This window comes from Salmo trutta, chromosome 24, assembly GCF_901001165.1.
Source record: "Salmo trutta chromosome 24, fSalTru1.1, whole genome shotgun sequence".
Taxonomy (NCBI): Eukaryota; Metazoa; Chordata; class Actinopteri; order Salmoniformes; family Salmonidae; genus Salmo; species Salmo trutta.
The window spans coordinates 12,817,428-12,840,541 of record NC_042980.1 but is presented as its reverse complement, the minus strand read 5'-3'; the positions used below and the strand labels follow the sequence as shown (position 1 = coordinate 12,840,541).

General features: G+C 43.4%; 1 protein-coding gene across 8 annotated transcripts in view; it reads left to right on the top strand.

Moving 5' to 3' along the window:
• The window catches only part of LOC115160709 (bromodomain adjacent to zinc finger domain protein 2B), a 98,949-nt gene that overhangs the window by 39,653 nt on the left and 36,182 nt on the right, over window positions 1-23,114 (top strand). For 6 of the 8 annotated variants that reach the window (XM_029711007.1, XM_029711013.1, XM_029711012.1 and 3 more), the window contains 7 exons: window positions 11,567-11,746; window positions 17,490-17,696; window positions 18,740-18,901; window positions 19,308-19,501; window positions 20,392-20,595; window positions 20,907-21,536; window positions 22,366-23,005. In XM_029711007.1, the coding sequence (XP_029566867.1) occupies window positions 11,569-11,746; window positions 17,490-17,696; window positions 18,740-18,901; window positions 19,308-19,501; window positions 20,392-20,595; window positions 20,907-21,536; window positions 22,366-23,005 (2,215 nt within the window). In that variant the 5' untranslated portion in view covers window positions 11,567-11,568. The remainder of the gene's footprint in view (window positions 1-11,566; window positions 11,747-17,489; window positions 17,697-18,739; window positions 18,902-19,307; window positions 19,502-20,391; window positions 20,596-20,906; window positions 21,537-22,365; window positions 23,006-23,114) is intronic. The other 2 variants (XM_029711014.1, XM_029711010.1) reach the window with 1 other exon arrangement.

Genomic DNA, 23,114 nt, shown 5'->3' with positions numbered 1-23,114 from the left:
TTTTTCTTTGCAGATCCTCTCAATCATTGTCAGGTTGAATGGGGAGCGTCGCTGCACAGCTATTTTCGGGTCTCCAGAGATGTTTGATCAGGTTCAAGTCCGGGCTCTGGCTGGGCCACTCAAGGACATTGAGACTTGTCCCGAAGCCACTCCTGCGTTGTCTTGGCTGTGTGCTCAGGGCCGTTGTCCTGTTTGAAGGTGAACCTTTACCCCAGTCTGAGGTCTTGAGTTCTCTGGGGCAGGTTTTCATCTCTTTACTTTGCTCCGTTCATCTTTCCCTTGATCCTGACTAGTCTTCCAGTCCAGTTCCACCATGCTTCACCGTAGGGGTGGTGCCAGTTTTCCTCCAGATGTGACGCTTGGCTTTCAGGCAAAATGGTTCACTCTTGGTTTCATCAGACGAGAGAATCTTGTTTCTCATGGTCTGAGAGGTGCCTTTTGGCAAACTCCAAGCGGGCTGTCAATGTGAGTTTTACTGAGGAGTGGCTTCCGTCTGGCCACTCGACCACAAAGGCCTGATTGGTGGAGTGCTGCAGAGATGGTTGTCCATCTGGAAGGTTTTCCCATCTCCACAGAGGAACTCTGAAGCTCTGTCAGAGTGACCATCGGGTTCTTGGTCACCTCCCTAACCAAGGCCCTTCTCCCCCGACTGCTCAGTTTTGCAGGGCGGCCTGCTCAAGGAAGAGTCTTGGTGGTTCCAAACTTCATCCATTAAGAATGATGGAGGCCACTGTGTTCTTGGGGACCTTCAGTGCTGCAGACATTTTTTGGTTCCTTTCCCCAGATCTGTGCCTCGACACAATCCTGTCTCGGAGCTCTGTGGACAATTCCTTCAACCTCATGGCTTAGTTTTTGCTCAGACATGCACTGTCAACTGTGGGACCTTATATAGACAGGTGTGTGCCTTTCCAAATCATGTCCAATCAATTGAATTTACCACAGGTGGACTCCAAGTTGTAGAAACATCTCAAGGATGATCAATGGAAACAGGATATACCTGAGCTTAATATCGAGTCTCATAGCACAAAGTCTGAATACTTATGTAAATAAGGCATTTCTGTTTTTTGTTTTTTATACCTTTGCAAAAATGTCAACCTGGTTTTTGCTTTGTTATTATGGGGTTTTGTGTAGATTGATGATACATTATTTTTATTTAATCGATTTTAGAATAAGGCTGTAACAAAATGTGGGAAAAAGGACGGGGTCTGAATACTTTCCAAATGCACTGTAGGTCCAAGTTCTCATCAACTAGGCTAAGTTAAAAAAGTAGTTCATCAAAAGTCTGGCTGTCTCTCATTAGATAAACCAGAGACAATGAAGATGTATATTACAGTAGAACGAGCAGAGTGGAGAAATGCCCATGGGTCAGGGTTGTTTTATTCAGCAGTGCAGAATGGATGACCTTTGCACCAGCAGCCTAGGCTCATGTTTAATTTGTATCCGTCCCCTCTCCTGTAAGGTGATTGCGTTCTATTTAGATTCAAACTCTTCTCTCCTGTTGACATGCAAATACACCCTCCTCTCCCATAATATTACAGGTTTTAAATGCTGAATTTATTTTTGAGTGTGAGTTGTGGTCCAAATGTGTTAACGCCTTTTGCTTTGTGTGGATAATTTAAGTTGCATGTTAAAGCTATATGCAAATGAGGTTTTCCTGAGACACATTACGTTTGTATCTCCCACGTTAACACTTGTTTGGAACCGATTTAAATATTATTTTAGCAAGGGAAACTGTGAAGGCCACACAAAGTAAATAGGTGTTTTTTGTGTAATTGCCAGTATTTTTTTTATTGCCGTTATGACTTGAATGTTTCATATTTTGGGCTGATGTAATAAATATTGGTTTTGAAAATGTAATAGACAACTCAAACTTCATAGTCCACACTACAATCAGATTGTTTTTAGTTTTTTTTTTACAAAGAAATAGGCCTAGGGTCTGTCTTTTGTTCCTTAAAATCACATTTGGGAGAATTGCAAATCTAAATACTGTTGACAATTTGTATCTCCCATTTTTAGGAAAAGCAGCCCAAGAAATATGTTTACTGGTATGTGTACGTAACAAAATGTGTGAGGCCTTGCTGTAGCCTGAAGCGTTTTCCTCAGGCCCTGTATAGATTTGAGTAGCATCTTGGGTGACAATGGAGCATTAGGATGAGCATGCAGATGCTTTTAGTGGTCCTCATTGTTCCAGGCTGAAAGCAGTAGCAGTTAGCTTTTTGTCTTGCCTCTCGCATGCGTGTCATCTGCATTATGTATATCATGACTGGAAAAGGCTCCATCCAATCAGAGACCACTGATGGAGGTCTGGTGTCTCCTATTTCCTCTATCTCTCTCCTGTGGTTTTACCTGGTCTTCTTTCTCTCTGCTTTTCTCTCTTTCTGTCTCTCTCACACACTCACTCTCACCTCATGTCCTTTTTCTTCCCTCTGCCTTCTCTCTCGGTGTGTCTCTGACTCTCTGCGCCTCTTTTTCTCTCTGTGAATATGTATATGGGCTACACAAAGTATTCTAACTAGATTGAATTAAATACAGTTATTGTATTGAAACACATTCTGTACTGGAATATACAATGTTTTTGGTCACATACACATATTTAGCAGATGTTATTGCGGGTGTAGCGGAATGCTTGTGTTCCTAGCTCCAACTGTGCAGTAATATCTAACAAGGCACAACAATACACACATCTAAAAGTAAAAGAATGGAATTAAGAAATCTATTATTAGGACGAGCGACGAGCATTGACTAAAATACAGTAGAATATGATGTAGTATATACATATGAGACGAGTAAAGCAGTATGTAAACATTATTGAAGTGACTAGTGTTCCATTATTAAAGTGGCCAGTGATTCTATGTATATAGGGCAGCAGCCTCTAAGGTGCAGGGTTGAGGAACCGGGTGGTAGCCGGCTAGTGATGACTCCGTTTCACAGGAGCGATCAGCACCATAGTACCATTTCCCACTTTTGATTCAACAGAAATTGTGCAATAACACTATTGCTCCGTGGCCCTCATATTTCCTCTTCTCCCTTATTAGCAGCAGATAATCATTGTGACGTAGCCTGCGGGAGGATAACAGTTGAGCAAATGGTTTAGGAGTAAACGAGAGGAAAGAGATGGGAATGTATGTTATGTACAGTAATAACACTGTGATGATCTCTAACCAGCATTGGCTGGCCAGTTGCCATACCCTTCTCTCCATGTTTTTGGGAAGTGCACATTAAGAGGAATCATTCCCATGAACAGTTTCTGGTGTAATGGACCTCTAAATATATCCAGTTAACAGTTCATATGGAACTGCTGTAATGAGAGTTATCATTCTGGAAGGTAACATTGAGAATTATTCTCCTGGTATAAGCAAAACCTGAAGGTTAAAGCTAGATTCAGGGGGATATTTTGAGTATGCTTAAGAAGCAGCGCTGTTGTCTAAATCCACTACAACACTGCAAATATTTGGTTTGGCATCAGAGTTAATCGTTCTGAAAGAAACGCTGTAGTATTGGGATTAGTATGGTCTTGTTTGACTTTAGTGCCAGCGCCGAGGCTATTGGTGCTGTTGAAATGGGGCCCCTTCCTAAGTGGTTTTGTAGGTACCAACATACTTATTACTTAGTCTCGTGTCAGCCTCCCTCAAAGGCTAGCAACGGATTGACGGGTTAATGAAGTACCCTGCCTGTCTCTCTCTCCTTCTCTCTCCTCTCTTCTTCTCCTTCTCTCTCCTCTCTCTTCTTCTCCCTCTATAATTAAAATGTGCAGGGTTCCATATTTTATGGCTAATGTCTGGTGTTGACGTGGCCAGGAAAGGCTGCAGGCCCAGGAATGTGTTGTGTGATGGATACCAGTTTGTATGGAACATGTGGGATTCCTGTTTGCAGGCCCCCGCGTTCCCTACGTTCCGCCCCTGGATCACTCCAAATGGAAATGATCTGCCTCTACTAGCTCCACTGCGCTCAGAACCCGCACTAGCTCGCTAACGCCGCCGCGAAGGACAAATGCATTTCTTCCAACATTTGTCACACTGAACTTCCACATCATTCATCAGAGTTCATTTGCCTCCCAAACTACCCCCTCCCCCCTCCATCTTTGTTCACGGTAAGCATTTGATATGCGTTTTCGGCAGTCGATGCGAACAGAATTACTTTTTGGCGTGAAGGTCTCCTCTCCTAAAAGATGTATGCTCCCAGAGGAATGATGAAGACCAAACGCCCTGCCTTTTGTATTTTGTGGGTCGTTCTTAAGAAAGGGAAAAAGAAAAAAAAACGATTATTTTCCCGCCGTTATGAACACAGATGGATCTGCTGTGTGGATTGAGATGATACGTGCCCTTGCATACTAGGTCAAAAAATGGGATTACAGCTTGGGCTGTAAAGGACTAAATGTTATGTGGCCTAGCTGTGGCAGACAGCCAGACAGTTCTGAGGAGGAGGTGTTTTGTTTGTTGCAGCAGGGCTCAGGGATAGAGCAGTGTAATGTGTCACCCACCGTGGCAATGCCAAAGTGGTCTGAAAGGCTGAGAGATGCTGTCCATTTTGAACCAACGTGAAACAAATGAGTTTTGTCTTGCGGGGTTGTAGTTAATTTCCCTTCTGAGTAGGGCTTGAAGTCCTACAGTTAAAAAATGTGTCAATATAGTGTATAGGCTATGTATAAACTAGCTTACTGCATTTGGCTAACACTTTGATACTTTTTAAGGAATTAACATTTTGACTTTTCTTATAAATAGTACTGTAATGCAACTTCCCTGTCAATTACAAACCGCATGTGGACCAGGAAGAGTACCTGCAGCTTTGGCTGTAGCTAATGGGGTTCCTAATAAAATACAGCAACAAAAAATAGCTTTTATCTTTGAACAAGACCCAAGGAGCACATGGTTTCATTTGTCTGGCAGCACGTGGTACAAACTAGGGGCTTATTACAAACACACAGCCGGAGATGAATGGTTCAACCAGATTTGACTCCCTTGTGCTAAAACGTTGAGACCTTCCCTGTACAACACGAGCGGTGCGTTTTTATTATTTTGATTTTCTTCTTTCTGCTTTCCCAGGTCACATCTTCTCACGGCAACTCTGTCAGTCTATGACCTCCCTCACCAAAATACTAAGAGGCCTGTTTGATCATGATTGGAGGCGTTAGTTATTAGAGTTTGGGGAGTGTGAGAGAGAGGGGGGGCGTGCTCTTTTTAAAGTCGCCTCATTCCTTTCATCATAGCACACTGTGTCTCTCCAGCACTCTGTCAGATGTGTCCCAATCCAACGTTTCCTGCATTAGAAAGCCGTGGCCGGGGCACACGGAGCCCTTCATCACTGTCTAGGAAGGGAGGTAGGTAGTGGACGTCAAGGCCGGAAAGGACAGACCGACAGACAAACGCAGGCAGAATTGTAGGTCTGTCGGTCTCTCTGCTGTGCCGTTTGATGCTCAGTGGAGCCGTCCTGGCATTTCAGCTCAACTGTGGATGTTACCAGTGAACTAAAGATGCATCCAGCCATGCTGACCTGAGACACTTTCCAATTTCCCGACCATCCTCCTCCTCCGCTGTATCAACCAGCCGCTACAGGGAGCTATTATCCTCGCAGGCAGGTAGACGCACAGAAGTGTATACAAAAAAAGACCCTCAAATAATTCACTTCTGCTGGGTGAACTCGGAAGGGGATTGGGAGTGAGGTGGGGGTGAAGTTTATATATTTTTTTCTCTCTGGCTCTGTAATGTGCTGATCAGGTCGGATTATCCCCTTCCGCCTTTTTCCCCTTCCATCCATCGATCCCTCCGTGCCGCAAATCACGCCGGCTCAACAGTGGCCGAGCTATTTGTCCAGTGTAGCAGAAGCCTCGTTAATTGTGTTCAGTGGATGCGGTGGACACTGGTGATTTTTGTGTCGGTAAAAAGAATCTGCCAGTGTCACCAGGCAACCATGCAGAGCGCCAGGGCAAGACACTGCTCACGCTTCAAGAGATTGTTTTTGTCCCGAGTCAATGTCGGGGGCTACAACTAATCATTACACCATTTAAGCTCATAGAGAATGAATGCAATGCATCCATGGGCCACGGTTATCACATAAACTAGAGTGTTAGGCTTATTCCTCCATTACTTATGTGTCTTATTTATTTCTCTTATTTATTTATGTGTAAAGTAGGTATAAACACTGGTAGCTGGGATCCCGGGACCACTCTTCACGTTTCCTGAAAAAATGTAATTACAAGACCCGGGAAATTACATTTTCCCCACCGATGTCACACTATTGAAATTCCACGAATTACACAACATATGCAGCAGCAGATTGGCAAGCAAATGTATGGCACGTTATCCAAACAGGTTGTCGCATGGAAGCCTTTTTATTTACTTCACACAGTCGTCATAAATTCCAAGCACATGCATAATTGACACTGCCAGACTGCACATGAGACCTGAATTAGAGTTGAGTTCTCATCAGAACTGAAAATTCTATCCCGGTCCGATCCAAGCTCGGTGAGCTGAAAGCCAGACATCACAGACATTAAATGAGCCTGAACACACACACACACACACACACACACACACACACACACACACACACACACACACACACACACACAAAAAGTCAGATTTCTACAAAACAGTAGGCAAAATTAGATTTAAACTGGGGTTGAGAACAACACAGTGGGCGGCAGCGGAGAGAAGAGATGAGGAAACAGCCATTGGGCCTAGAAAAAGTACAGAGAGAGGAACACTCACCTTTAGTTATGATCAACTGATTATGAACATTTTGGAATGAAGTCGGCTAATGAAGGCATCTATCAAATTGTTGCTTATACTGAAACTCCCAAAGTAATATGCAACTGTTATACTACACTGAACAAAAATATAAACGCAACATGCAACAATTTTAACCATTTTACTGAGTTACAGTTCATATAAGGAAATCAGTCAATTGAAATAAATGAATTTGGCCCTAATCTATGGATTTTACATAACTGGGCACGGGCGATGCCTGGCTCCAATGGGGAGCCAGGCCTAGCCAATCAGAATTAGTTTCCCCCCCAAAAGGCCTTTATTACAGACAGAAATACAACCCAGTTTCATCAGCTGTCCGTGTGGCTGATCACCGATGATCCCGCAGGTGAAGAAGCCGGATGTGGAGGTCCTGGGCTGGTGTGGTTTCTCGTGGTCTGTGGTCGTGTGGCCGGTTGGTCGTACTGCCATATTTTTTAAAGCGACGTTGGAGGCCGCTTATGGTAGAGAAATGAACGTTCAATTATATGGCAACAGCTTTGGTGGACATTTCCTGCAGTCATCATGCCAATTGCACACTCCCTCAACGTGAAACATCTGTGACATTATGTTGTGTGACAACTGCTTATTTTAGTGCCCTTTTTATTGTCCCCAGCACAAGGCGCACCTGTGTAATGATCATGCTGTTTAATCGTCTTGATATGCCACAACTGTCAGTTGGATGGATTATCTTGGCAAAGGTGAAATGCTCACTAACTGGAATGTTATCAAATTTGTGCATAAAATTGGAGAGAAATAGACTTGTGCTTATGGAAAGTTTTATTTCAACTCATGAAACATGGGACCAACACTTTACATGTTGCCTTTTTATATTTTTGTTAAATTTAAAGCAATAGTCGTGTGTGGGGTCACCTAGATGATAATTTCAGCACCCTCATCGCGCTGCTTTGAGACAATGTCGGATCTTTGTTTTCACTGAATCTCCGTTTTGATTTTTGGTAACAATTAGGCTGAGGAAATTGTTAGCTAAATGAAGGTGTGTGTGCTAATGATCGTCTTTATTCTAGTTTGCTCATATATTAGCTGATCAGAACATTTTTATACAACTGGATTTTGCTCTTCACCCTGTCCTACTCCCGACCCAAAAATCTGCGATTTTTGTTTCACAGAATCTCTCTGTATGGTTAATTCATCTCTGGCTGGACAAGTGGAAGTGATAGCCCATTTGTGCGTTTGCTCATCAATCACTGATCAGGAACATTTAGGCTACATTATTTTATGATTTACCTATTGACTCACTCACATGGTAGCCTTTATATAGCCATATATAGTGCATAGGCTATTTTCCTATCGTACCAATCCCACTGAAACCCAAAATCCAGACTCTTGTCTTGCAAGAAAAATCCTAACTTTATTCTGTAATCCATAGCTTGGATTATCAAAGCACCTGCCTATGCAGGTCAAAATACCGTTCTTAACATTCTCTGCGCTGTGTCGTACTGCTGCCCATATGAGTGTCAGTAGAGAATGTGTGATCAACAAACAGTATGAGAGTAGATATGGATATTTATTTTAACCAAGTTGGTCCCCGTTAAGAGATCTTGATATTTAAACAATTTCCTCTCTTCATCTCCCCGTTATTCATGAGCTGATCTGCTATCTGTATAATCAACTCGATTTTGCCAAATAGGAGATATTCTGTCATTCGTTGGAGGTTATCTAGCGAGCTTAGCAACTTTGATAATTTGTTTTTTGTTTGACTACCGTTAGTTTGTATGATTTCGAAAACGCTATGGCCTATTCGGGGTGCGTCCTGAGAGCGTTCTGTGTCCAGATAGCCTAGGTATTCTGCTGAAATGCACTGAATTAATTGAGGTACATAACGCTTTGAATTTATAAACGGCCTGTTTCGCAATTCACAACCATGTCATTGGCGATCAAAGTTTACTCTATCGTTACTAAATATCAGTTTCACTTTCTGTGAAAGCTTTACATGGTGGTGCAGCCAGACTAATGTGGAACAGCGACAATCTCATTTTGGAAGAACCTTGAGTAACCATATCTTGGGTTTTAAAGCTTTAAATTGATTTATTTCCCGGCACTTTCTGAATAAACATGAATTATTCCCTTTGTTGAAATTTGGTTTATTTTCGGGAAAATATGAATCCCTAGTGTAAAGTGACAGAGGTGTGACATACAGCAAGGCTGTAATTAGTGGAACAGGCATGTTCGTCCCAAATGGCACCCTATTCTCTATATAGTGCACTACTCTTGACCAGGGCCCTGGTCAAAAGTAGTGCCCTACATAGGGAATAGGGTGCCACTTGAGACGCACACAGAGTGCATGGTGAGAGGCTAGTAGTGTAGTGCGGTAGCATGCAGCAGCTCTCTAGCTGACTTTGAATGGGGTCAAGGCATTCTGTATTATACGCTTCCTGGAGATCTTTAGCAGCCCTGCTCCTTCCATTAGCTGGAGAAGATGTGTCCGTCGGCAGTCTGAATACTGCTAGTCCATGCTGATGACTCTGCTGTGGGATTATCACTGTTTAGCATCAGCCATCTGTTATGCTGGGTTGGCGGATAATAAGACCGATGACACACACACCGAACCGACACACACTGACCAACCTGGCTACACCAGGAGGGAAAGGCTTACACACACACACACACGCGGATACACACTGACCAACTTAGACAGACAGACACGTATATGTGTGTGTGTGTGTGTGTGTGTATATATATAGTGTGTGTGTGTGTGTGTGTGTGTGTGTGTGTGTGTGTGTGTGTGCGTGCGTGTGCACACACAATTGCAGGGAGCACAGACATGGCATTTTCCACCGTAACCAACAGGCTTAATGAGCTCATGGCATTTCAGTGATCAGTGGCATTTGGAGGTGTGTGGGATTTGCACCTTGTTTTCATTAAGAAAAAGATGGGTCTGTTTTTATAAGCACATCAAATTGTCTGAAGGAAGGGGCATATCTTGTTGTTTGCGGCATGACATGCACTCCAGGCAGGCAGCTGCATTGTGGGAAGGGTGATATCTGCAGAACGTGACTGATTTTAGGCAGATCCATTTTTCCTATAAATCCTCTCCTGTACATTAGCATGGCTTCTATGGGATCTGCAGCCTGCTGTTAGTAATGTGTGCATTGTGTGTGCTGCTGCGTTTGACATGCCGTCAGGGGCTCAAGATGAGTTGCACATGCACACTCCAAAGTCAGATTAATTTCCCTGCTCACATGGAGGTTCTATAGCACCTGGAATACCAGCGCCACTGTGCCATGCACATTAATAACCTATAAAAATCAAGCTAAACCCAGTGCTAAGTTCTGATCATTAAGGCAGGATTGGCCTCTTATGTCTAGAAAATGCTTGATTTTTAATTTTTGTAATTATCGTCTTTGCCATCGTCTCATTCATGTTTCGTTTTCAATTTCCTCAAATGTACGTTTAGTAAGTAATGGGGTTTGAGGGATTGTTTTAAGGGAACATTTTTCTGATTATTTCTGTAGACAGTTTTTCTGTTCTAGACAGAGAGAGGCCCCAGAGAGACACATCCGTTGTCTTGTGCAGCAGAAATGAATTGCCCAAGAGGAAATTATTTCTGCAACATTTCACAATAGAATAGAGAAGTGGGCAGACATCAAGGAAAGATTAAAGTCTGTGTGTGAAATGTGTGAGTCAGACTTGACATCCATTTAAATCTAATCTAGTATCTAATGTAGGATCATTTCATATTTGATTTGGGTTATTTAGCCTACCTTATATTAAATCTAGACTATATTTGTTGATTCCTTCTATCTTCATGCAATTGAGAATAAATGATCCTCCCGTAAACAATAGGCTAGATTGTTTCTTTTGATAGCTTTTTAAAGAGTACTGTTGTAATTATTAAGTATAAATTAGAAGGGTTTTGATTCAACTATGGACACCTAGACACACTGCAGCATGGCCTTTCCAGTGGCGCACGGCTGCAGCTTTCATGTCATTCGCGTCGTCCTGTAAGTGTTGTCGGTGGGGTGGCGAGGAATCACGTTACTTAATATTCAGCGGATAGCTTTGTCTCCCAGATGTAATCACCAGCAGGCCTAGCTGCCTCCGCTGCAGAGGACAGTCACCGGGGAGATTTAGAAATAGTTTATGTCTAATGATACAATAACAAAGATGCCAGGGCTGTTAAACACTTGTTAAAGGGGCTTTTCGGATGTGGTCTTTTGTGAAACACAACAAAGGGAAGTGGCATAAATCATGGAAAAGCTGGGAGATATAGGGATGATGAAATCATGAAAGACTACTAAAGAAACGCCCTGTCGACGTCTTCATTTGGATGATGGGCAGAGCTACTGTGGTCTGTGTCAACAGAGAGATGACTTAGTGATGGCTCTGCAAATCTACCCACTGAGTCACTATTAGTGTTTTAACTGTACATTTAAGAGGAACACTGCTGCGTTGTAAGCTGGGAATTATTTCAATGATTCCTGTGAAAACTGTCCATGTTAAAGCGTTAATATTCTCATTAGTGATGGAAGTCTTGAGTGGCACCAGTTTTACATTTTATATAAAACACTCCTGTATACCCGAGAGGGTCTTTTGTCTGTGTGTGTGTGTGTGTGTGTCCATAATATGTGATCAAATACTTCTCTTTATTTTCCCTGTTGCCTCAGTGAAAGCTCTCTGTGGGTTTGTTTAGGAGATTCTCTGGCCAGTAGCCTTAGCTAACCGGAGATATTGTTGAGGGGGTAATTAACATGAGAGAGGGAGTGAGGCTCAGTTGGGGGGGTGAGAGTGTTTGGGTTTTTTCCACCTCTTTTTCTTCCCCTGCCTTTTTGTAAGTGTGTTGATTGGATTGTGTTTGACAGATATGGAGTCAGGAGAGCGGCTGGCCTCCCCATCGCCAGCCCCGTCCTCCCTGCACATCACCACGTCCGCTGTCTCCTCCGTCGGCTCCTCACCGGCCCCTGCCTCGGCCAAGACACCCTCCTCCAAGTGCAGCGTCACCCCCAGCCACGCCGCCCTGGGCTCCCCTCTCACCACCTGTGGTACGTAAACACACACACACACACACACACACACACACACACACACACACACACACACACACACACACACTGACGCACACACACACTGACGCACAGATGAATCACGTTACATGCGAACACATGGGCTATATTCAGCTCTAACTCATCCTATTTCATTATTCTCCAACTGCAAATTAAACAAGAAAAGAGCATTCCTGAGTGTTAATTATGAGGGTTCAGTAAGATAAAGAAAGCGCCGTCTTCTCACACTTTATTTCCTGGCAGTTTGCGGAGAAATGAAAAAGCTTTTGCATTAATCGACACCAGCAATGAAAAATCCTCTGTGTAAGACGTCGCACACCCGCTCTGATATTTCTTGACAACCTTTAGCACCAGTTTAGCCCGTTGTGATTTGACAGGTCTGTCAGCCAAATAGAGAGTGCAGTGGCCTCCGCTGCCTCGAAACATCCTCTGTTTTCTCTGAATACTAATTGTGTCCGACGCCATTATGTGGCGAGCAGCGGTGATGCATAAGCTGTCAGATTACCCTGACCAGTAAATAACATGCACATTTATCAACTGTGATTTGTGGTTTTTCTCCCTATTCTTTCATGATAAGAAATACCAAAAATATTAATTAATGCTGTTACAATAAAGAAGCCATTAGGCATTTTGCTCGGACATTATACATTTTTATCCCCCTACACACCAACCAAACGTGCTCAGAGATTTCTCCAGATAAGCTATTTTGGACGGCGAGCTGGAATTAAATGCAGAAAGCACAGCACCTCTGAAGTCACATTGCGGTTATGAGAATAAAACAAATTTGGTTATTTTAAGAGATTTCTCGTCCCCGCTGGTGGAAAGCAAAGTAAAGATATTACATCTCCTGTGTTGGTTACGCTCTATCTAAGTGATTTAATTACACTTGCATGCTTTACTTGTGGTATTAACTCATGAAATTATACTTGTCTCACGCAGTACTTTTCATATTTGTGAAAGCATTTTATAATGAAATTTTCAGATACTGATTCTCAATCGGCTTTGGATATTACTACCCTTTTTAGGTTGAAATGGGGGAAATAACTTTAATTTCACAGTGCTTTGAATCGATTATGGATTGTAAAATTGTCTTTAAGCTCATACAATGTTCAACTGAAAGAACTTGATTGAAATCTGAAATGAAAAGTGCTCCTTTATATGGAAGTCAAATGGATGATAAGATAAGTAATTGATAGTTCTTTTTCTGTCACAGATTCAATTAAAAAGTATACGTTGGTTGATTTGAACTGACAAGCATGACACTCCATATTTTATTTTCATGGCAAACTTGTGTAGGCCTAACTAACTAATCTCCACATCATTTAGGCCTACATCAGTTTCTCTCTAACAATACCAAGATGTCAGGGAATTATAGGAATTACATGCAGATAATCTAGACCTGACATTATGCTTTTATAGTTACCATTTACAGCATAACACACTTATTTTCATTCTTGTATAAAAAGTGTTTTTTTGTTTTGTTTTTTTAATACATTTTTTAATTTTTTGAAAATGGGAAAGCTGAAATCACATGCTGTAAATTGTAAGCAAGCTGCTTGGAAGAGCTAGTGCACAGGGTAGGTTTATAGATCAGTCACAAACCCAGACCATAAATGTTCCTTATAAGCATATTATAAATTGACTTGAAATTAGATTATAGAACGTAAGTTGACAGTTTCATTTATTTGGGGGATTTAGTAATGTTATGAGGAAATGTGTTCAGTCATCTTTTTGAATTATGCCAATCACCAGGCTGGCACATGGTACTGCCTGTTAGAACAGCAGGTGCAAGCTTCTGTGCACGTCTGTGCTGCTAATTGAGTTTCCAGTTAAATATGGTCCTTCAGTACTCTAGTCTATCTTACTGTGAGAGAGGACAACATGCAGGGCTCGTCTTGCCAACACGGACATAGACTGTTGTAAATATTTAAAATAATTGAATTGTTCTATTTACCTAGGACAGTCCACTCAATCTCTTGTGGACTACCTAAATATAACTAGTACTGTACATCTGTCGGCATGCTATAGGATGCATGAGATAACGAGCAGTATTAGTTCCGGGACTTGGGTTTCTGTCACTGGTTAGTTGGACTTATCAGGATTGGGTGAAGGTGTTGCTTAAACTGCTTCGCTTCCACAGATGAGGATAGCAACACTGAACTATGCGTGAGTGCACCAGCTGTTCCAGACTACTGTGAGGTCGCTCTCTCTGTAGCCAATGTGAGTAAGACCTTTTAAACAGGTTAACATTCACAAGGCCGCAGGGCCAGATGGATTACCAGGATGCTTACTCAGAGCATGAGCTGGCAAGTGTTTTCACATTTTGACCCAGTCTTTAATACCTACAGTACATGTTTCAAGCAGACCACCATAGAGCTGTGCCCAAGAATGCCAATGTAACCTGTCTAAATGACTGTCGCCCCATAGCACTCACATCTGTAGCCATGAAATGCTTTGAAAGGCTAGTCACACCATCATCCTAGATACCCTGGGCCCACTCCAATTCACATACCTCCCCAACAGATCCACAGATGACGCAATCTCTATTGTACTCCACACTGCCCTTTCCCACCAGGACAAAAGGAACACCTATGTGAGAATGCTGTTCATTGACTACAGTTCAGCATTCAACACCATTGTGCCCTCCAAGCTCATCACTAAGCTAAGGACCCCGGGATTATACACCTCCCTCTACAACAGGATCCTGGACTTCCTGATGGGCTGCCCCCAGGTGTTGAGGGTAGGCAAAAACACATCCGCCACGCTGACCCTCAACATGGGGGCCCCTCGGGTGCATGCTTAGTCTCCTCCTGTACTCCCTGTTCACCCATGACTGAGTGGCCACGCACGACTCCAATACCATCATTAAGTTTGCAGACACAACGGTGGTAGGCCTGATCACTGACGTGATGAGACATCCTACAGATGGGTCAGAGACCTGGCAGTGTGTTACCAGGACAACAACCTCTCCCTCAACATCAGCAAGACAAAGGAGCTGATCGTGGATTATTACAGGAAACGGAGTGCCGAGCACATCCCTATCCTCATCGACCGGGCTGCTGTGGAACTAGTCGAGGGATTCAAGTTCCTCGGTGTCCACATCACTAAGGAACTATCATGGTCCACACACATCAACGCGGTCGTGAAGAGGGCACGATAATGCCACTTTCCCCTCGAGGCTGAAAATATTTGGGCACTCAGATCCTCAAAGATCTACAGCTGCACCATTGAAAGCATCTTGACTGGCTGCATCACTGCTTGGTATGGGAACTGTTTGGCGTCTGACCGCAAGGAGCTACAGAGGGTAGTGTGTTCGGCCCAGTAAATCACTGGGGCCGAGCTTCCTTCCATCCAGGACCTCTATACCTGGGACGTCAGAGGAAGGACTGCAGCCACCGATGTCAGACTTCTCTCTGCTACCGCACGGCAAGCAGTACGGATGCACCACAAGTCTGGAACCAACAGGACCCTGAACAGCTTCTATCCCCAAGCTATAAGATTGCTTTGGCGAGGGTTGATGCCTTCGCAAAACAGAAATTGCAATTTCTACACCCCCCCCCCAAAAAAAAACAAAAAACAAATTGAGCGGCTGGCGAAATTACACAAGGTTTTAGTTCTGGGTTAACCGAGATTATCCACTCAGTAACAATTGCCACTAATTTCCCTGGAGTCCTGGGAAGTAGTGATCAGAGAGAAACAATGGTTGTCTCTAAATACCCATACTAGTGTACTACATACTTAAACTGCATACTCATTTCGGCATTTGAGCTACAAGAATTCACAAACTCACGTGTTTGACAACAGCTGATAATCAAATTGACTTGATGTACCAGAATGAACGAATGGGGAATTCGACACCAGTGCGCATCAAATGATGCTTTCAGAGTACTATTTTTGTAATTTCACATACTAGGGATATAATTACTGTTTGGAAACCTTATTATTTACTATTATGTATTGATTTTTAGTTTGAATATTTTTTTTCACCCTTTATGCGAGAGAACACCGGAAGAAGAATTATCATGGAATTACCATAGTGAATTATTGTAAAGTTTGTTTGTGTCAATTAATCCCATAAGGGACGGGTTGCCAATTGTCGATTTGACACGAAAATAACAATTCATTAATTCATGAAAATAACAAAAAAATCATTCATACTATAAAACAATTTGTTCGCATACAATTTAGTACACTAGTATGGTATTCGGACATGGCCCTCCCTATTTCGAATCCAGGCTGTATCACATCCGGCCGTGATTGGGAGTCCCATAGGGCGGCGCACAAAATAAGAATTTGTTCTTAACAAATAATTAAAGAGCAGCCATAAAATAACAGCGAGGCTTTATACAGGGGGTAATTGAGGTAATATGTAGGTAGAGGTAAAATTACTACGCACAGATAATAACAGAAAGTAGCAGCAGTGTAAAAAAGGTGGGGGGCAATGCAAATAGTCCAGGTAGTCATTTGATTAGATGTTCAGGAGTATTATGGCTTGGGGGTAGAAGCTGTTTAGAAGCCTCTTTGACCTAGACTTAGCGCTCCGGTACCACTTGCCGTGCGGTAGCAGAGAGAACAGTCTGACTAGGGTGGCTGGAGTCTTTTGACAAATAAGCCAGTAGGCAGAGGGGTAGCCTACATTGTCTAATTCTCTGTATGGTAATAATAATAATACATTTTATTTTGTAAAGTGCTTTCTTGCATCATACAAGACAATACAATGCCATTTACAGTCAACTAGCCCATGGTGTTACAGACCAAGTAACATCATTCATTAATGTCAAGTCCTTCATAATGTAAAAACGTTTTTAAAAGTGTCATGCAGTGTAGGCCTGTATTGAACACCACATGTAGGCTATATCATAGAAATCAAAAGCTATTTCCTTCTGAAAATGTTATGGGATTTGCTCCACTGGTTTTGTTGGTAGGCCTACATTATGATGAAATAGCCGCTTGGTTGCTGTCTAAAACTATAAGGGTACAGCCTCAGTGTTTACTGTAAACGTGTCCCTGAAGTTGCACAAAATTCACATAATGTTCAAGTTTCCGCTCACAAGACCTAAAATTTGCTCAGTGCCTCAAAAAATGAGAGGGAACATTGCCAGTGGTGAACCAGGAGTGATCTGTTAGTTGCATCTATCTGGTGCAAGAGGAGGAATCTTGGGATTGCATTATCAGCTGTTCAGATGTCCTGCACAAATTCCAACATACTGTAAAAAAAAATAAAAAATGAAATGAACGTCCTTGTAAATATCTTGTATTTGTTTCCCCCCCACCTAACCAAATTCAGTTTTACACATATTTATTATGCAAAATGTTAATGAGGCCATTTTGTTGATATTGCAATTTTATAATCGTATTCAAACACAAGCAACAGCACCAGGCGCTTTAAACATGCATGATGATCTCCCTCTGAATACAATCCCAACAGCCTCCCACAACCATGTCTCATATTTGCAGAAGCATGTTTGAACAGATCAAGCAGAATCCGTGGGAGTCTTTTTCCTTTACACACACTAACCAGCATCTTTATTGATAATGCATAAAACATGATCTCTTCCCATCCAGAGGATGTTGTAACAGATCCTTAAGGACACTTTATTGCGATATTAAACATTAACAGTCATACGGATGAATGATTTAGCTGTGGTATTCTAGCTACGTAGTTTATGTAACTAAATTCATACAGCTGCTTCATTATGTCGTTTCCTCCTCCCTTTTCCAGGACACTTGTTTCGGGCGGCGGGCGAGCAACATTTCAACATGTCTACGGTTTCAAGTGCCTTTCCCATCGTCAACCACCCAGCATTTGGTCTGTACACTACCAGCTCAGGGCGCTCAGAGTTTGGAGGCCTGGGCTCCCTGGGGATGTCTGCTTCCTTGGCTGCTCACTCCCAGCTAGGTGCCTTTCCAGGTATGGCAGCTTTTCCAGGTAGGAGAGCCCTGACTAGAATCCATTCAAAAAAGATATGCACTATCATTAGTTTATGTCTAGTAATGAATAGTACAAACTATAAATGTATCTCAGTGAATAACAGATGGGCACCCTATTCCCTATATAGTGTGCTACTTTTGAGCAGACCATAATGTACTACTTTTGCTCAGGGTCCATAGGGCTTTGGTCAAAAGTAGTGCACTATAAAGGGATTATCGGTGTCCGTTTGGGACACACTCATTTGATTAGTTAATTCTGCCTTCTGAGAGTTCCCAGAATGTGTGGTTATTAGCCCCAGCCAACTCCCATGGAGAGAGCCCAGCTAGCATGCATCACCTTTATGGTGTCGTCCATCAGTTCAATAGGCAGCGTTCAGGACATAACGTTTATAGATTGGGATGGTTCACAACACCACCTTGACCTCTGAGAAAACATTGGACCTATCACACTTTTCAAGCTAAATGTTTTGTTACATCATTTTTTTTGTCACATTCAGAGGAAAATGGTGTTGGTTAGCAACCATGAACTGTACACAGTTTCCAGAGCTTGTGAATATGAAATGTACCTTTTTTTAGACATTGTGATGTTCATAACAAGAAACACTTTATTTTTGTATAAGTCTGGAATCACAAATTAATCAGGAGTATGTCGTTTTCAAATTCATCAAGCACGAAGGGCTCCATTTTGAATTGCTTTTGCCATTTTAAAGGGAAAGAGAGAAAGTTCCTGCGAGACTGTTTTTGCAGCTGTGAAATATCCAGCATGTATGAGGCTCAAATGTGGAGCTACATGTATCCTCTGGGATTTACAATTCTCAACATGTTTACAATTAAATGGGCTGAAATCAGTGAGTCTGTGGAATGCACTGGTCATCTGCTGAGATCTGTTCAAAGAGAAATGGAAAGGTTGAACAGCCGTAAACCCTGGCTGTCTGAAACAGTGTGTCATCACTGAGATACATTAAACACGACTCGAATAACAGTGAAATCAGTCTGGCATGGATTCTCATGCATTCTCTCTCCTCTCCCTCTACACCCAAGAATGGTGGCGGGCAGCTGAGGCTCAGGGGCGGGGTGCTGCAGCCTTCTTTCCCCATCTCATGGGGCTCCCGCCCATGTTCCTACCCCAACTCCAGCAGAGCCACGACCTCAGCCCCTTCCAGGCCCGCACCCCAAGCAAGAACGGACGAGCCACAGCCAAAGGTAGGCAGAAACACACACACGCACTCTTGCCAGATGTTTCCCCTACTCTGCAAACAATTTAATGAAGCAAGGAACTTTTCTGCATAAAAGAGAATGATGTCCTTATGGGCACAGGTACAATATCAAATATGTTTAATTGACCCTGGAGGCAATGGGAAGACCGTGTTAATGCATAAATCAGTTTGTAAGCAGGTGCCGGGTGTCTCACCAGTGAATATGTTAACCTGGAGATCGTTTTGCTAATGTAATTAGATTTTTCCTATTAGTAAGTGCTTTGGCAATTTCTGATAAGTCATCATTTTAGAGAACTCTCCTGTCTTCCACCTTATTTTCCTCTTCATAATCACTGTACAAAAGTGGTTGTTCCTGATTCATATTTGTGGTGTCTGTTTCATCATGGTCTAAGGAGTGAATGGAGCTGTGAATGGCAGCAGGATCTCCACTGTGTCTGGGAGCAGCTTCAGCACAACCGCCACTACGTTCTCAACACAGGGGAACACGGAGAAACAGAAAGCCACCAACGGAAGCGTCAGAAGCCGCAAGAGCCACCAGGACGTGACCCAAGTGAAGGAGAAGAGCGCTCAGAAAACTAAAGAGAAGGTTAGTAGGATCTGGCAACTAATAATAGGGCTTACCCAGGAAAAAACGAGTCCAAAAAGCGCACCTGAATATAAGCCGCACCCACTGAATTAAAAAAATATATATTATTTTGTACATAAATAAGCCGCACATGTCTATAAGCCGCAGGTGCCTACCGGTACATTGAAACAAATGAACTTTACACAGGCTTTAATGAAACACGGCTTGTAACAAAAATAAATAGACTTTAACGAAACACGGCTTGTAACAAAAAATAAAAAATTTGCAGTAAGCTTTAGTTGTCTTTTTGCACTGAGTCAATTCCTCACGCTGCTGTTTCCAACGTCTTATCATCGACTCATTAAGACCAAGCTCCCATGTAGCAGCTCTATTTCCTTTTCCAACAGCCAGATCAATCGCCTTCAACTTGAAAGCTGCATCATATGCATTTCTCTGTGTCTTTGCCATGATGAGGGTGACAAAATGACTACCGTAATCAGAATGATGGGAAGTTTGAGAGCGCTCGATTTAATCTAAACAGTAAACAAAAAAGTTGTTTGACCTTAACCCGTTCGGCAATTTCATTGGTCTAATGAAAGCTTCATGCCGCCAAAAAACTGAGCACCTCACAGAATGTTTTTTTGTAGAAAAAAAATTTGAACGTGGGAAAAATCCATATTGTTTAAGTCGCGTCATTGTTTAAGCCACGAGGTTCAAAGCCTGGGGGAAAAAAGTTGCGGCTTATAGTCCGGAATTTACGGTAGTTTGTGGTAAACATATCTGGCAACGTTAGTGTCCCACAAGGGCGGATGCGATCTAGACAAACGTTGACATCTGAGATGTGTACTGTTTGCAATGGTATTCAGTTACCGTATTGACCGGAATGACTCCATCACTGTTCCCTGTTATAGAAACTCACCAAGAAACCAGTGGAGGCATCCAGCAACAGTGACAGCGAATCAGGTTCTTCCTCGGATATCTCCAGCGAAGGGGTGAACAGCAGTGACTCAGAAGACCTAGACGAGGAGGAGGATGATGATGATGACGACGATCAAAGCAACGACAGCGACGATTCTGACTCGGAGAAGGAGAGCCGTGTAATGAGGACAATTAAGGTGTGCTTCAGACTTCAGGCGCTTGTCCAGTCGAACTGTCCGGGTAGGCTTGTTAGAACTCGGTAGCCATATATCTGGACTCATGCATACACCATTTCAACATGGCATATCTGTATGGTTTGTCTTTCGAAAATTTTATACTTTTCGCTTTGTTCCAAGCACACTGTGACTCTCTCTATGACTGTTAATCTCAGTTAAATGTCAAGGGCAGCTCCGCTGGTGGGGGGCCCGACCGCGTTGCCCGTCAGGGCTGCCATTGTGGGCTGGGTTGAGTCAGAGCTGACATGGAACTGTCCTCCTCTCTCTCTCAGAGCCTGACACAGAGCACTGCCGACAGCAAGAAGAGACCCCACGCTGCTGAAGGCGAGAAGGCTCGGGATGCTCGGGACAGCCGGAGTGGTCTGCTTCAGAAACATCCAGACGAGGCCTTTCTCCGTTTCCTCCCCTACCCGCTCCAACCCTCACCCCAGCCCCCAGCGCTGTCCCAGTCCACATCCCTAGTCTTCCAGAGCTCCAGGAACAGGGAGGAAGAACTCAAGCAGCACACCAGTGTGATCCAGGCTACGGGGTTGGCCAGTACTAAACCGTTGGCTCTGGTCAAACCACGCAGAGTGGCCTCATCATCTCCTCAACCCACCAGGCCCTTCTCTTCCTCACCCAAACCCTTTTCTCTTTCTTCTTCACCTAAACCAAACTCTCTCTCTTCATCTCCCAAGCCCGTCTCCCTCTGCTCCTCTCCGAAGCCCTTGTCTCTCTCCTCCTCACCCAAGCCTCCCTCTCTGTCTTCGTCCCCCAAACCACCCACCCTTTCGCCCTCACACAAACCCAACTCTCGGACGGGCTCCCCCAAACCCCTCACCCCGTCTGACAGTATGAAGTCGGGAAGCAGAAACTTCCTGGATGAAACCTTGTTACACATCAACAACTTTAAATTGAAACAAGTGAGTCTGGCTGTATGCAAATTATTTGCCTTTTCATTGTTTTGTACATGTGTGTAATGGCCTGTTTTCCACTTATTCAAATAAGACTATTCGATTGAAGTCTTTCTCCAAAGTAATATTGATAACGTCCTTTTTTTTACAGAGAATTTCGGATATGGATATTTAGTATCTCCCATTTCTTCTTGACTATCATTGTTTCTGATTTGCAGATTTGAAAAGGTCAACTTCCTCTCTACAGAAAAATGAAACGTCTAAGCGCTGTTATCAGCAGTTGGATTGCGTTTCGTGCCGGCTCTCCCTGTACACGACCTAATGCAGTTAGTTAGCTTCATTGGAAATACTTCACAAAAGCTGACACGCAATTAACTCCGTAATGCTTTAGGAAGACCGTTGCTATCCCATTGTTATCAAAAGGGGGGAAAAATCTGTATTTTTCCAAGGATTAAATTATTATTGTTAATCTGAACAGTGGTGATAGCGACCTGAATCTATAACAAGACCTTTGGAACGGGATTTTAGTACTGCCGGAGTTTAGAGGTATCTCAAAAAAGAAAGTTGATTGCTAAGCCTAGAATACGGCACTAAACATTAAAAGAATTGGCAAGGATTGTGCCGAACAGCTTTTTATTCTTTGTATACCGTGTTCGACACCGACTTGTTTTAATATACTTTAATGGGAGAGACCCGCTTCCTCATTGTCATTCTCACTGAGCAATTACAATTGCATTCCTTATTACGTTTTCCTTTCACAATCTGCAGTAATGCAAATGACTGACAGCTCGTATAATTACTTCCATTCTCTTCTTCCCCTCTTCCTTCTCTCCTTAAGCCCTTCGTCTCCCAGGAGCACTTCAAACAGGCCTTCCCTCTGCCAGTGATGCATCAAGATCTGTTCAAGAGCCCGAAGAAAAAGAAAATGGCCGCCTCATTGTTCTCCTCATTAGCACCGCCCAAACTGTCTCCAGAGACCCCGAGCAGTCACAGGCTCCCTTCTCCACACACCAACCACTCCAACCTGTTCCTGGCCTCCTCCCTCCTGGGCGCCCACCCCAAAGGGGTGATCCACAGCAAGGTGCAGGATGCCCCCATGGCCCTCATCACCAAGCCTCGCAGCAGCAGTCAGAACAGGAGCACCATCAATAATCCTCTCCTGGCTGCCACCAGCCCACCCTTCTCTATGCCTGTCAACCTGAGCACTGGGCATAAGGAGCACAGCTCTGGAGCCCTAGGCTGGGTCTCTACCTCACCGGGCCTGGCCCACAGAGCTGGGAAGAGCAAGGCCCAGCAAAAGGCTCTCCACACAGGGAAGGGTATCTCCCAGTCCCAGACCCACCTGGTGCAGTCCCAGGTGGAGCTGTTCCGGGGCACAGAGTCTGACATCCCCAGCAGCAAGGACTCCGACGACTCCGTAGAGGATGATGAACATGATGACGAAGATGACGAAGAGGATTCTGATGATAGCCTATCAGGTTAGTCAGTTCAGCACGTTAATGTGATGCACTTCTGAAACAGCTCTTACGTCTGTCTGGTTTAAGTGCTTCAGCGCCACTTTAAGTACAGATTCAGCAGATATTTTAA